General features: G+C 44.9%; 2 protein-coding genes across 2 annotated transcripts in view; one reads left to right on the top strand and one right to left on the bottom strand.

Annotated features, from left to right (window-relative positions):
• The window catches only part of CDH2 (cadherin 2), a 119839-nt gene extending 110316 nt beyond the window's left edge, over window positions 1-9523 (bottom strand). Inside the window, 1 exon segment of the mRNA XM_055799987.1 lies at window positions 8883-9523. Within this exon segment, the coding sequence (XP_055655962.1) occupies window positions 8883-8957 (75 nt within the window). The 5' untranslated portion in view covers window positions 8958-9523.
• Window positions 9524-9579: 56 nt separating this feature from the next.
• Window positions 9580-14790, top strand: LOC129784138 (uncharacterized). Its single transcript, XM_055799989.1, has 2 exons — window positions 9580-11184; window positions 13942-14790. The coding sequence occupies exon 1, from the start codon at window positions 9580-9582 to the stop codon at window positions 10498-10500; it is 921 nt and encodes a 306-aa protein (XP_055655964.1). The 3' UTR covers window positions 10501-11184; window positions 13942-14790.
• The last annotated feature ends 5 nt before the right edge of the window (window positions 14791-14795 follow it).

Here is a 14795-nt window from a genome sequence, read left to right as displayed (position 1 = left end):
TACCTGCAAAGCTGAAACTTGGATCTGTAGCTAAACCCCAAAAGCTCATCTACACACTGAGTTTTTAAGATAAAACAATGGTAAATAAAAAATAATTATGATTCCAGTTGCCACTTTCCTCAGCTTTAGAACTCAAATCACAGGTTTGATAAGGTTTCCATAATTTGCAAGAAAAATATTAAGCATAATTTAAACTACTGTACAAAAGGTGACCTCAAAGCAAATGGAGCGGGGTGGAGAGCCTTTCATGGTACCCTGGGCAGACAGCTGAGGAGATAGCAGGATTTTTAGCAGGTCTGTACTGATGTGCCCGTGAATCTTTCAGCTTTTTCAGATCTGTATGTACTAAACAGCTCTTATAAACTGAAACAATGTCCACTGAAACAAAGGCTGGGGGGACATGAATAGAGAGCCTTCTTCATTCTTTCATTTGCAGTCATCAATTTTATCTGGACACAAAAGACTGTACTCTGCTCTCGAAAAACAGCCCTTTGTAAAGATTGTTTGAGAATAAAAACACAAGGGAAGGAAGAATTCAAATTTTCAACAATTCTTAATCACCCTATGTTAAGCATTTTGAATTAAGTAGAAGTTGTAGCTTCAGACACGCTGGGTCATATCAAGTTCAGCCTAAGAGTACTGCAAGACTTAAACCATTTTAAGCAAAAGAGGATGCTGAAATATTTTTATCCCCTTATCTGGGGCAAAAGGGGAAAGCTAGTGAAGATTATGGGGCATATAATTGTAAATTACAGGCTTTGTGTAATTAGTACAATTCCCAAGACTATTTCAAACATAAGATAATATTACTTGTACATTCATCTACAGAAGGACACTACTTAAAAAACTATCTTTTAAGATGGAAAGCAATTACCTTAGCTTGTACCTATATAAAACCTACTTAATGGAGTTAGAAAGCTTTGAACAAGCTCAGCACTTGGAAAATTCTCCTCTCAAGTACTAACAGACTTTGCTAAAGCAAAATAGGGTTACTACTGGAAAACTATTCTGCTTTCCTCAGCCTTTATAGCTTATTTAGTCATTTTTAACTACAAAAGAGTAATAAGCATTATCATCTCCAGATGCTAAGGAGCTAACACCGAGTCAAACAGTGTGTCAGATCATGCATATAAACTCAGTAGTGTAGATCTCAGATTAAATGCAATAGGCAAACTGCAATTATGAAGCAATATGATGTAAATTAGAAGTCTTCTGTCAAAGTTATTATTCAATCAATTAAAAGAACTAGCTGTTTCGATATACTTATGGCAGTTAAGCCTGCAGTTTTCATACCCTGCTCCTCAGTTACTTTAGTTTCATATCTAGCTATCTGAGTGGTTTGATTTCAAGGTTGTATTCCTGCCGAGAATCTCAACTTCATAAATCTAAAGGACTTGTGTTTACATTACATCTTTACATTTGTCTTCCAATAATATAGGCCTCATGCTTGTGAAAGGACTGTAAATTAAAACAAGAATAAAGACACACAGGATTGCTGCACTAGTGCTGGCAGTTCTGGACTATTACCCCTTTGCAATGTCCATACTTTTTAGAAATTAGCCACATCTAGAATTAAATTCTGTAAAGAAACATCTATTTAAAAAAATGGAAGCTCGCCACATGACTGTAGAAGTAATTTTGTGTCACAACACGCATCCTAGATTTGCAGAATTGGGCTCTCAAACAAGGCTGATCTTTTTCTCTCTGCATATGCCATACACCACTGGAGTTCATTAGTAGCTATTAATCTGAAATATCAAAGCCTCTGCTTTTCCACTGTTAGCATCTGCATGTACTACAACATCACATTTCTTAATACTGATTGTACCAAAACGCAAGGGAAGATGTTTTTGAAAGACTGCTTTCTTTTATATTCAATGTAGCTTACTCCTATAGGAAAATAAGCCTAGGTATTAAAATGAGAAACAGAGCGGTATGTATCAGAGAAAATACCATACTATGCAGTTATAATTGGACATAGTACAGCTGCTAGTCGCCAAGTCCAGCCAATTCACAGGGTGTTGTTGTGCAAAGCTCAAAACATCTGACAATTATATGTATGACAGAGCAGGAATAGAGTATTTGAGCTCTCCTTCCTTAATAACCAACACTAATTTGCAATTATGACAGCAATATTCAACTTAAGCACAGAGGACAGAAACATTTGTGACTGTTTAACTGGGTGTTTCTTCATTAATTTAAAGGCCAAGATGGTACCCAATACTCATTCACAACTTAAGTATCTCTACGGATTGTTCTATCCATTTTTAGTTTTGTGTATATACATCATCTGGCACAGTGGGATATGCTGTTCAAGGTAGGTCTTATGTTATGACAAGATTCTAGTTACTACCATAAGGCAAATGAAAGATGCTCTGCAGGATGTTAGACATATCTCTGAAATGCTTTAGATGCTAAACTTGAAAACATTCAGCAATTCTTTCTTTCTTTCTCTGACTTGCTACAACACCAGGAAAGCTGCAACAGTTTATACCCTCACGGTACTCAGTACTCCAGCAAATGTAGTCAAGTACAATTTGTTTTCAACTGGAGATTGCAACTGGAGAAAAAGAAAAGTGCCTTTCATTCAAATTGTTCTGGAAGCCAAAAGCTTCCAAAGTGGGTGCCAGGATACATCCTCCCAGAGGTCATTCAGTTACACCAGAAAGGGCTTTCATTATGCCATCTTCACTTCTAATTAGTGCTCTACTTCATGAACCAGGAGATTTTAGATCAGAAAATCCAGCTTCTTAAACCAATAGTTAAAGCTTTCAAACACTTTCCCAAAATAACAGAATCTCCAAATTTTGTGCTATCGTCTAGTTTAAAATTAGTTGCCTTAAACCACCACTGGTTACCACAGATTATGATAACTTTACAAATTACAGTCTCACAAACTGGGTTCGTAGCCTATTCTGTTAACCCCAACTGAGAGACCACGTTCATTTGCTTCATTAAACACTATACATTTATTTGGTATATCCCTCCCACTCAGCACAATGCCATAACCCAGCTTGGACTTTCCCCTTCCCTCAAGTAGGCGGATATGAAGTGCTGCATCTTCCAAGACATGTGGTTATCCAGACAGGCCACAGCGCCTATCACAGGAGGACAGCTTAAAATTTCAACTGCAATAATAAAAGCAAATGAAATTTTGTAAGTCTAAGTCAAACTTTTAATATAAATATATATATTAAAAAAAAAAAATCAGCCCTATGTTTGACTATACATTCTCATTTCTCCAAGACAGAAAACTATCTCTCTCTGATTTGATAATAGCTATTGTATTGCTCATGTTGAAGATCTCTGCCCACAAAGACTGTTTCTAATGCATACAGGAGGATGCTGCATTTTCCCAACCTTCAGGGAAGGCCTTGCAAGGCCTATCTGGAAGAACTCTTTTGGAGTATCACAAAATTTTAACTATGTCTTCAGCTGCTGGGCGATAATTATATGCTAATTATAAGGAATGGAGCAGTCCCTAGAGGAGTCTGTTAGTAAAAATATATTTTTTAAATATGTCAAGGAGTGCCTAGAGGAGAGGATAAACGTGCCTTTTGGAAACATGATATTTAATTAAATACACGAATACTGACTAAAACCAAATAGTTTAAGTGAAACATTGAAAAGATTTGGCAGCAATATAACTTCCATCTTGGAAGCTGCTGATCCCGTATCTGTTTGCATAAGCCATTTAAAAATAGAAAGCCTAATTTCCCTTTTTTATTCAGACAGAGCTCCCATGATCTTTCAGGGAGAACTGCAGGATCAAATCAAATGATGAATCACACAGACTTGGTTACACATCTCTCCAGGTGAACAGCAGCATGGCCCAACACCCAGGCGAAAAAGGTCCCTCTCAGGTCACTCACAAACTACAAATGCAGCACTTTAGCAAAATACAAATCCTTCAAAAACTTGTTCTTCAATAAAGTACACCACCTTTTTTTCCCTCTCAAGACTGAACCTCTACATGTGCCAGTATTAACCTGGCCAACCAGTAAATCTTAGTTCAGTGGTAGGTGAGGAGAAGTGCTATCTTAACTACCATCGCTATTGCAAGAGATGTTAAGTATTCATTCTGCTTTCATTACTCTCCACCCTGATATGTCCCATTGCATCTTATGCACAACTAGAGCCACTGGGTTAGTGAAAGTACACCAGCTATTCAGTAAGGTTCTTCCTATGCTCTACAACAAAAAGCAATTTAAAATAAAAATGCCAGGGACCAATAAAGGTTGTGTAGTCTTGAGGGGACAGGTTTGTGTTCTGTATGTGTACATTGTTTCAAAGAAATTAAATTCTTATCCTAATGGGAGTGCTGGTGAACTACTAAAACTACTGCAAGTTTTCTAAACTGTTTTTGTTAACCTAAAAAAAACATTTACAAAGACAGTGAGAGGCAGAAAGAGAGTTTAACTGGCAAATGATCCTCTTACTCAGGCAAGAAAAGCCATTCAACAGTTCCTGCTCCTTACGACACAATCAAAAGTCCCTTACACAAGACTGTCTGTACTGAGTAAAAATAACTTTACTCACAGCTTCCTCAAGCTATTTTTAAATGTACACATGCACTTCTGTCACAATTAAAGTGTCTTATGTGCTACAGTGCTCAGTTATTAAAACTAACAAATGAAATTATTGACATAAAAGCATAGATGAAACTAAGATGGGGCATGACAGGGCTCTTCCAGTGATGTTTCTGGGAGCTCCTTCAACTTCTGGGAGCAGAAAGAAAAACAGTAGTTGGGAAGACTTTGTATTACACATACTTAACTAGATGCAGTTAAAAAATATCATCTTTTGGCCAATATTTCAAAAACTGGTATCAAAAAAGTATACAATCATCTTTCTAGCACATTAGGCTGCATGCCTACCTAGCAGTATTACCAATGAAGAGAGACAGCAGTAGAAGGCTTTCTAGAAAGCACATAACATTTATTGAAAATACATAAATTGACAAAACAAGAATATATACCTTGTTACATAAGCACCACATATATTTCTGAGCTTGTTACAATATCTGCTCAGATAATATGACTTGTTTAATACACAAAATTATCTCCCATTTTGTCAACCAACGATTTACATTCCAAAAATTCATTGTCGATCTACACTACCTTATCTGTCCTACAACAGATGTAAAAAGCAGTTTAAACAAAAAAAAAAACCACAAAAAACCAGTCTCTTCACAATTCTCAGTTCTGCAATTATCTGAATTTTGAGGATGTGTCAGTGGCATCACTATCACCTAAACCAGACAGACTAGGATTAGAGAGCGCTCTACTGCAATATCCTGCCATATTTAACTTTTCAGATAGATTCTTTGCAAACAAAGCAAAACCAGAACAGGAAGATCTAAATCCAAAAAGGCTGAGCCACTCAGATAACTGCCCTGTTCTGGGTCTTATGAAACATGTTATAAAATGCATCCAATTGACTCTCAAAGGAGTTAATGATGTTGGGAGTCTGATTTGTTAAAAGGAGACACACTGAAACTCACATTTGTGCTTATACAATTATGTATTTACTGTATGACTTAAAGTAGACTGATTTAAAAAAAATAAAATTGAAGACACAGCTGCATTATGAGAGACAGAAGATGCACCCACAACAGATCTCACTGCCACTTCTACACAAAGCCACATTAATATGCCTCACCCCAATTCTGCCAGAAACTACTGTAGGGGGTGGGTACTAGAGGGGTACAGCTGGCAAGAAATGCCATTGCTGGATTCTCAGCAGAGACAGCTTAACAGGAGTGTCATTTAGGGTAGTAGCTTTATCACCTGGATACATTCACTAAGACCTGGAATACAACCAAAACAGCATGCGGAGGGTAATAACTTACATCCTCTGTCATCGTAATTCGAATTCACACTAGTCACCCAGGCATGAAAGGCTCCAAAACTGTTGTATTGTTTACTTCTTTCTGATTTAGAAATTGACAACAGCCACAGAGTGATCCAATCATCTTATACATTTAAAGAAATTATTCCCTTTTCGAGCAAGAAATTTCTGCTCCCCTTTCCAGTTCATTTCTAATTAACAGCAGTTTCATTCCTGTAAACTCATGCTAGCTCTCCCATTCCTCTTTCAATCCTGTTGTTACCCCAGTTCCAAAAACTGGAACTGTTGTTTTGGCCCAAAAACCAAGCCTTGCTCCCTTTATCCTCTCTTCTCTCAGTTTCTTTCACATAATGCTTCCAGACTCATACTGATCTGTTAACCGCCAAAATACAGTGCAGTTTTCATTCTCCTCCATCTCATGCAGGGTACATATTGCCAAAAATCTAAAGCCTTATTTCCTGTACACAAACAGCACCCACAGATCTGCCTTAAAACCTGCTTCCAGTTACAATATTTCAAGTAATTCCATTATGACGGCTTTTCTACATCACTGATGAATAACGAAGCGATCAATAACTCCAGAATAAGGGTAAATAGTTTTTCATCTGTGCAACACAAGAGCTAAGTAGTAAGGTTCAACATTTCAAAAGAACCTGGTACAGATAGCCTCCTACAAAACATAAGTAGTACATATGATGATGGGGCGGGGGGGAAGTTAGCACTGCACCTAGCTTGTGAAGGTTCTTTGCAGTATGCATGAAAGAAGGGGGGGGGGAGCAAATTTTAAAATGAAAGTGTTGTACAGGCACAGGTCTATAAATCTGATTTCATACCCAAGTTCCAATTTTGTTACACACTATTAAAAAGCAACTCTAACCTGATTTAATGGATACCCAAACAAGGGGGAAATTGAATTCCCCAACCGTATCGTGCCAGTGACACTGAGTGATACATAAAAGCAATACAGCTAGTTCCTGTACTTAATTCATAGCGTGTGCTTCAATTTCAAACCTGCCCTGGGTAGAAAAAAAGATGGAATAAAAGGTTACTGCAGAATTTGTGCTTTAAAGATTTATTGAGATAGGAAGACTAAACAGAGCTGAAAGCATGTATAATAAACAGCACAGGACTTGGGGAAAAAAAAAAAAAAAGGAAGCAAGCTGCATGTACAGATCTGCCGAGATACTACCATTTACAGAAAAAAAAAAAAAGCAAAACCCAAACCGAACCAAGAATCAACCAGTACATAAATAATAATTTAAAAAAAACAATCACCAACCCAACAGCCTGTAAGTGGCACATCACAAGTTTCTGAACAGGGTGGCTGCTTTCATAAGACGCTCATGCCCAGCCGGACACTCCTGTGTCACGCCAGCCAGCCCGCCCCGTGTCCTTTTCAGACTCCAGGGAAAATGCCCGGCTGCCGTGGAGCAGCGCTTCAGCACCTCGCTCGCCTGGCGCAAGTCATCACCCCCGCGAGTGGCTCAGAAACTGCGGGGAAGGACCCGGCCGCCCGGGGACCCCGTGAGGGGCCCGGCTGTCAGAGAGGGGGACGAGGAGCCGGGAGGACGAGCGGGCTCCTCCTGCCCCGCTGCGGCGGCGCGGGCGGGGGCAGCGGGTGCGCTGCACCATGGACAGTGGCTGCGCCCGCCGCCTCCCCCTGCCCTGCGCCAGCCGCTGCAGGCACGGCGGGAGGGCGCCGCGGCCGCCCCGGACCCCCGGCCCCGCCGCCGGCCTCGCCTCAGCCCGCTCCCCGGCCCGCCAGAAATGCCCCGACCGTAAATACCATTAAGAGGCGATGATCTGCGCCATCTGTTCCTCGGACTTACCGCCCTCTCCACCCCCGGTGTCGCGCCGGATACGAGCTCAGCGAGCACAAAGCGGGAGGGGACCCCACCGCCGCGCTGCGCTCCCCACCCACCCCCAGCCTCCGCTCGGGGACCCCCCGGCTCCGCGCTCCCTCCGGACGCCCCGCGCCGCCGGCGGGGACCCAGCGCAACCACCGCCCCGCAGGCGCTGCCCTCGCTGCCCCATTTTGTCATCTCCCCGTCCTCCTCCCCGCCGGCGTCCCGTCAGTCCCGTCTCGCCCCAGACGCCCCCTCGCAGGGGCGCCGGCCCGCAGATCCCTGCTTTCTGCACGGACAGAGCCCCCCGCCCCGGGGCACCTCGGCCGGCGCTGCCCTGCGTCCCGGACTGCCCGCCCGGGACCCCGCCGCTCGCGGCGGGCGAGGAGCGAGCCCGGGCCGCCCCGGCGAGCCCGCCGGGGGGAGGCAGCAGCAGGACTTTGATAATAATAAATTAAACACTTCGGAGCCCGAGCCAGTCCCAGTGGAAATTCCCGTTAACGGCAGGGGGTGGGGAAGCCCGGCGCCCAGGCGGAGGCTGATTAAATTCTTCCCGGGAAGGGATTAGCGGGCACGGGAGCCGGGGGTAGCCACGGCGCGGCCCGCAGGGGCCCCCAGCCGCCTGAGGAGGGGCGCGGGGGCTGCCCCCTGCCCGGCATCTCGCTGGCACCCCCTTCCCACGCGGGGCGCAGGGGCCGATGCCCGCTCCGTCCCCGCACTCCGACACTTCGTCCCCCGCGCTCACCGTGGGGCCGAGGTCCCGTCCTTCTGCCGGCCGAGCGGATACCGGGCAGCCTCCCCCGGCACCTGCTCTCCCAGCAGCGAGGGCGGGAACCTGCGTCCCCTCAGCGGCGGCGCCGCCACCCCTCGAGGCCCGGGAACCCCCCTCTCCCTCTCCGCCAGCCCGGGGCACAAGCGCCCCCCCCCCCCCCCCCGCAGCCCAGCGGCGGGGCAGTCCCCGAGCAGGTGGCTCCGCGCGAGCGGCCACAAGCCACCCCGGGGCAACCCGGGCGCGGAGGCGGCGGCGGCGAATGCAGCCCTCCCCTAGCCCCCTCCCCGAGACCCCCACCTCGGCGGCGGAGCCTTCCCCCCCCCCCCCCCCGGTTCTCCCGCCTTCCCCGGGCACCGCCGCCCGCAGGGGGAACAAAGAGACGCAGCCCGGCCCCGCTCCCCGCCGGCGGTGCTTACCTGCTGCAGGGCCGCCAGCAGCATCAGCGCCAGCGGCGGCAGGATCCGCGGCGGCGCTCCCGCTACCCGGCACATGGAGGCGAGGAGGGGCGGCGGCAGGGCGGCCCCCGGCAGTTCCGGAGCGCGGCTGGAGCCCGCTGAGCGGGGCGAGGGGAGCACCGGCGAAGAGTCGGGCAGCGGCAGCTGCCGGGGGCTGCGGACGGCGTCTGCCCCCGCCTGCCGGAGCCGGTTGCCGCTCTAGCTCATGGGCAGCGATGCAGCGGGGGAAGAGAGAGACGGAGAGAGAGAGGGGCGGAGGATGGGTGAAACTCAGCTCTGGGTCAGGCTGCTTTTCTCTCTGCCGAGCCCCCTCCGCGGTGCAGAGAGTGGGCAGGGAAGAGGAGGAGGAGGATGGGCGAACAAAAGGCTGGGCGATAAGAAAGAAGCAGTCGCTGCTGCTGCTGCGAGGCCGGTGCGGCGGCTCCCCTCAGCTGGCTGCCTTCCCCACGCCTGGACCGTGCCCGCCTCTCTCCTCCCGCCGGTGCCTCCCAGCGAGCTCGGGCAGGCGGCTCCTCTTAGCGCCTCAGCCCGGGCACGCCAGCACCGCCGCTGCTCCGGCCCCAGCCCTGCTGCATGCTCGCCCCGCACTTTCTCTCTCCCTCTTTCTTCTCCTCCCTCCACCCCTCCCCCTGCAGGCAAAACCCTCCGCTGAAGCACAATGATAACAATACCCCAGCAGCCTCTGCCTGCCGTGCGTGTGTGTATGCGCTCGCCCCGTGCCTGCCTGCCTCCCTGCCTGCTGCTGGCAGCTCCCCCTCCGCCTCCCGTCGCACCCTGTCGGCCGCACGGCCAATGGGAACGGCACGGCAAGGCCGGGGATTGCCGCCGCCTGCGAATAGTGCTGCCGCTCCTCGGTCCCCAGAGAGCCGGCGCTGGGGGCAGCGAGGCAGCGGGCAACGCCAATTCACCCTGCAATCCAACAGCTGGGGCGGGGGGGGATAAATTCCAACCCACCAACTTGGCGTACTGCCGTTGCTTGGGGGGCGAAGAGAGAGCTTGCGGGGGAAGGACGGACCCGTCCCCACTGTGCTGGGTAGGGGATGGTCGACGCAGCGAGGAGCTGCGGGGGCGCCAGCGGTGCCAGCCCGGGGGCTGTGGGACGCCCCTGCCACCACCCGGGTGCGGGCGGCTCAGCAAGTTTCGCTCAACTGTTACCGCTGAGCAGGTTAGCTTCGCCGCCCCCCCGCCCCCGCTGTGGATTTGGTGTATTTTTTGTTGGTGTGTGTGGTTTTTGGTTTTTTTTTTTCTTTCTTTTTACCCTAACTACCTGCTTGAATTTTACCACCCAATGTTTTCAAAAGATTGGCCGGGGCTGCAATTCGCGGGTCCAAAAATGTCAGCATGCATAACGGAATGGGGAGTGTTGCTGAGTGAACAGTTACAGAAGCAAGTATCAGTGCTGGGTCATTTGCAGAGCTGGCAAGGATTTTCTCTCGCCTACAGGTCACTGAGCAAAGTTGTTTTGTGTCCATGCATCAGAGCTTCCATCCTGGGACATAATAAGGGGAGGATTTGTAGGCGTTGGCCCCTAGACAATCTTGTGAAGTGTAGATTCAAAATGGTGCGTAATTTATTTTAAAGCATCTTACTTTACACTTGAACTTGCAAGAAAAATACTCTCTGCTTCCCCCCGCCCCCTTAGAAAACAACGCAAAACGCCATGCTTATGTTTTGAAAGGAAACAGGGGGTTTGCTTTTATGTTTTGTCGGGGATAGGCGGGGTAAGCACATGCTTGTACAATACTGATGTTATTAGCTTCGAAATTGAAAATACCGGTCGCTTAGGAGCTGCGATGCAGCTGTTTACCCAAGCCGGGGGAGAGGGAAGAAAGGCCAGGAACGGCGGGGGAGATGCGGGTCGGCCGGAGCCGCCTACGCGGGGCCGGGCAGCGCGGACAGCCAGGCACCACCTGCAGCCAGGCACCACCTGCAAGCGTTAAAAGCCAAACGAGAGGCACCCGAGGAGAGCGACCCGAAGTAGAAAAACACACAGCCCTCCTCCCTCCGTGCCCTCTGTAAAGTTGTAGCCCGTGAAATTGTGCCGAAGCCAACAGTTGTGAAGAGCGCTGAACGATGGAAACGATGCCTGGCAATGAGTTTCTGGATTAAAATTTAGCCTAGGACTGAGGAGAAGTAAGCGAGGAGGGTACGGCTGGTGTTTATATGCTGTTACAAGGAAGAGTTTCCCGGGTTTTCACCTGATGGAGCATGTGCTCGGTCTCTTTAGCAATTCTAATGTTTTCTTGGATTTGCTTATGAAACGGTGAGTTTCCCTGAGTAACAGTTTCCTCTTTGTATTCTTTGGTAGGTAGATATAACATTAACATTTACTAATGACTGTATTTTGAGCATTTATTCACTCTTACAAGTGTTATACAAAATGCAAAGCACACAATATAAACAACTCTGTAAACCAGCTGTCCAATGTGAGTAACCACCTATCATCTAAATGAGCCTGGCCCCTCATATTCCTCAACCTATCCATCCCTAAAGGCCTGAAAAAAAAAAAAAGATTTTGCAGCATATCTGGAATGTTACCAAATCGGAGCTCTGGCTGATGCTTCTTATGGTTGTGCTGCTGTCTTTAAATTTACTTAGCAGAAATAGTAATGCTGGCAGAAAATTTGTTCTGGCCAACATGGTTTTCTGATTTATTTTTTTTTAGCCTTGAAAAAGTTTCTGTCAAAGAGTTGGCTTTCCTCATTTACACAGTTGTAATCAAAAGTTTCTTCCAGGTCATAGAGTTTCCTAGTTCTGGATACTGTGATAAAGAGAAACAAAAAGAGCAGGTGTGGATTATACCTTTTGAGGTATAGTCTGCACTGCATCTTTCTATGGGTGAGCAGCAGATGTTTGGAGGAGCAGAGCACAGGAGAAACTTCTGAATTGCTTCCAAATGTGGATGATTCCTCAGATTCAAGGCAACAGCTTCACCCCCACCCCCCAGTAATCTGGCATTAAGTAGGCATAGCTGGAGATTCAGAGTTAGAACTGCTATTAGATTGAGATCATCAGCCCTTTTCATGCATATCCTGCAAAAGCCAGCAAATGGTGGCAATTTCTGGCCAAGATTCCAAGTGATTTGGAACTAAAAGGCTTTATCTCATAACTCGGACACAGATTGCATTTATGGGTGTATTTTAACTAGTATAAAAATAAAGGACATAAGTTCATGTTCAACCTAGGAGATCTCAAGGGCTTCCCAAAAAACCTTGTTAAAATTCCATGATTAAGTTGAAGAGAGGATTAGGGTAATTCCCATGTTAGTCATGGAGTTGAGTCTGTCTTTCAGCTTGTCCAAATTAATTTTCTTTCCTAAGGTTCATAAAAATTCTGTAAAAAAAAAAAAAAAAAAGAATGTTTTCAATTTAGAACATGCTAGATTGTTCAAAGCTTCAGGTATTTTGGAGGAAAAAAAATAAAAAGAGCTTTTCCCTTCTAGCTCTGTCCTTACATTTAATCTACCAGGTACTGCCACTACTACTCTCCTCAATTCAAATTATGCAAATTAAGCACTTTACTGACAGTTTAGGCCTTGATCTGACAAACAGTTATACATGTGATCTCAGCAAATTGAGTCACACTGCACACAGGCATATCACTGTTCGTATGCCTCAGTATTTACAAGATGGAAGGATAAATGTACAGAGCAAAAGTACTAAGGGCATATTACTTTACCCAGTTTCCTTGTATTCTACATTACATATGAAGAAATATTTTAATTTGTTTAAAAAGCCCCGCTTAGTTAATGGGTCTGAAGGCATTCAATGCTTATTACAGAGTTTTATCACAGTAGCTGAAAAAACAGTAGTTGTTTTTTACTATGACATGAAGGCTGCACATGCTATCAGCTAACCCAGATTCCTCAGGATATTCTTTTAACAGAAGAGAAAGAAGAACTAACAAAAGCAGAAATCCAACTTTTCAGGAGAGTGATTTTTAACTTGGGATCTGTGGACCCTTTGAGACCCCAGATTCTGAGTAGTCTCTGACAGGTAATGGGGAAAAAGCAAATTTGTATATTCTATATAGAAACTTCATACATGTGAAATTCCTAAGGGGGGGATATTTTTCTGAATTTTAAGATTGTTAGTCATTGGCAACATATGAAAATGATTGTTTTAGGAAGTAGATAATCATGCATGGCAGGAGAATGCAGTTTTTTGTAGCTAGCATTAAGCGGGAAAGCAAAACTGAGCAGCACAGATGCCAAAGCAGCTTAACTATTTTAAAAATTGGGATAATTAAAACAATGTAGTTAGTGCTGCTGTCTTTATTTTACTTCAGTAAAATAAGTATGACCCTTTGAATTATCTGGTCTGAGTGTTTTTTTTTAAATATGCTTTTCCATGTTGATCACCTATGTGCACTAAAAACCCCTTAAATTCCAATTGTCCTTTTATTCAGGGAGATAGTCTCAGGAAGAGGGGGAAAAAAGGCATTCTTAGCAGTAAGTAATATTTACTTGGGTATACCTTGTAATTTGTTACAGAACTTAACCAAGTTATCCTCATGGGCTTTTCTGGCACTATCGTTACCTAACATGCATAGCTCTGCATGTTTTTCCAGCCTGTTTCTTACATCAAGACAATGCAAGACATGGAAAGGTAACTACAGCTGCAGCAGTTAGTGAGCTGTTCTGCTCAAATTTGAAAATCAGCTGGGTTAGGATGGAAAATGTTGTATACAGCAGTTCTGTTTCTGCTTTAGCAACTCTTGGCAACATCAATCTATTTCTATTGCTGTGTGTATATATATGTATGTGATTTGTTGGAAGAGGATTTTTTTTTTTCTTTTTCTGATAGCTAAATCATATCTGTCACCATAGTTATATTTCTGTTAATTGCTGGTAACTTTTGCAAAGGAAGGATTTCTCTATGGAGAAGAAGCTGAGCATATGTAATCCAGATGTGATACAATAAATTTGCATATTGTGTAATTGGCTTTGTGTCTATACCCTTAGTGTGATGATTTGGGAATCAACATAGTCAAGCTTAGTGCTTGTAATTCATTCTTCCAGGATTTCATTCAGCATCACTGCCCAGTGCCTGCAAGCTGTTTGGCTTGGAGACTTCCTGTTGAAAATCAAGATAGAGAAGACGACCACCTGATCAGCTTACACTTCTGTTCAGTTGGATATCTTCAAAAACAACAACAACAAAATCTTTTCCAGAACAAGTCCTTATTTGAGTAGTGTGATAAAGGGCTGAAGGGATGATGACTTGTAACAATGGCCTATGATAATTTCTAATCACCACAAAAGAAAGTTTTAAAATTTCATAGAACTGCTTCATACCAAATAGGCCAGTAGAAACAGATGGACTTGCCTCTTAAAAAGCTAGCTTCAGTATATATTTTATTTTTTTTAATTTGCTGATAATTCACTCATTTGATGTGAAATGCTTCCTTTTTCTTGGTTGGCTTTCCAATGAAATCAAGTAAACATTTTATTGTCTTGGGATCAGAAATCTCACTTTCTTCTGGCTCATGCAGTCTGTAGAGTCCCAGATTCCTTCCTTAGCCATAGACAGAATTCACTGTCTTGAATGAACCTGCTGACTGCTTTGAAAATGTATCTATATAACACCTACAAAAAAGACATTCTGGAAACTTCTGGAAGGCCAATCTTATTAATCCTGACTTCTGGGTAATAAAAATTAAGATACTGGAACCCTAACTGTTTATGGTAAACCAGCACAGGTAATAATTTGCTTTAATGAAATTGTAAGAGCTGTCATGTGGTTTGCCACTTCCATTATTAAATAGAATTTTTAACACCTATAGTTAGATTTGCCTAATATTTTAAATCCCCAAATCATATTTTCATTTACTGTAATATTTCCCTTTTTTTTTAGTTAAGAAGATTGGATTTTC

The sequence above is a fragment of the Falco peregrinus genome, chromosome 3 (genome assembly GCF_023634155.1).
Source record: "Falco peregrinus isolate bFalPer1 chromosome 3, bFalPer1.pri, whole genome shotgun sequence".
NCBI lineage: Eukaryota > Metazoa > Chordata > Aves > Falconiformes > Falconidae > Falco > Falco peregrinus.
This window is presented reverse-complemented; position numbering and strand designations above follow the sequence as displayed.

What these genes read in the sequence shown, in the direction of transcription:
- LOC129784138 (XM_055799989.1), top strand. Translation starts at nt 9,580, where the DNA reads ATGATAACAATACCCCAGCAGCCTCTGCCTGCCGTGCGTGTGTGTATG.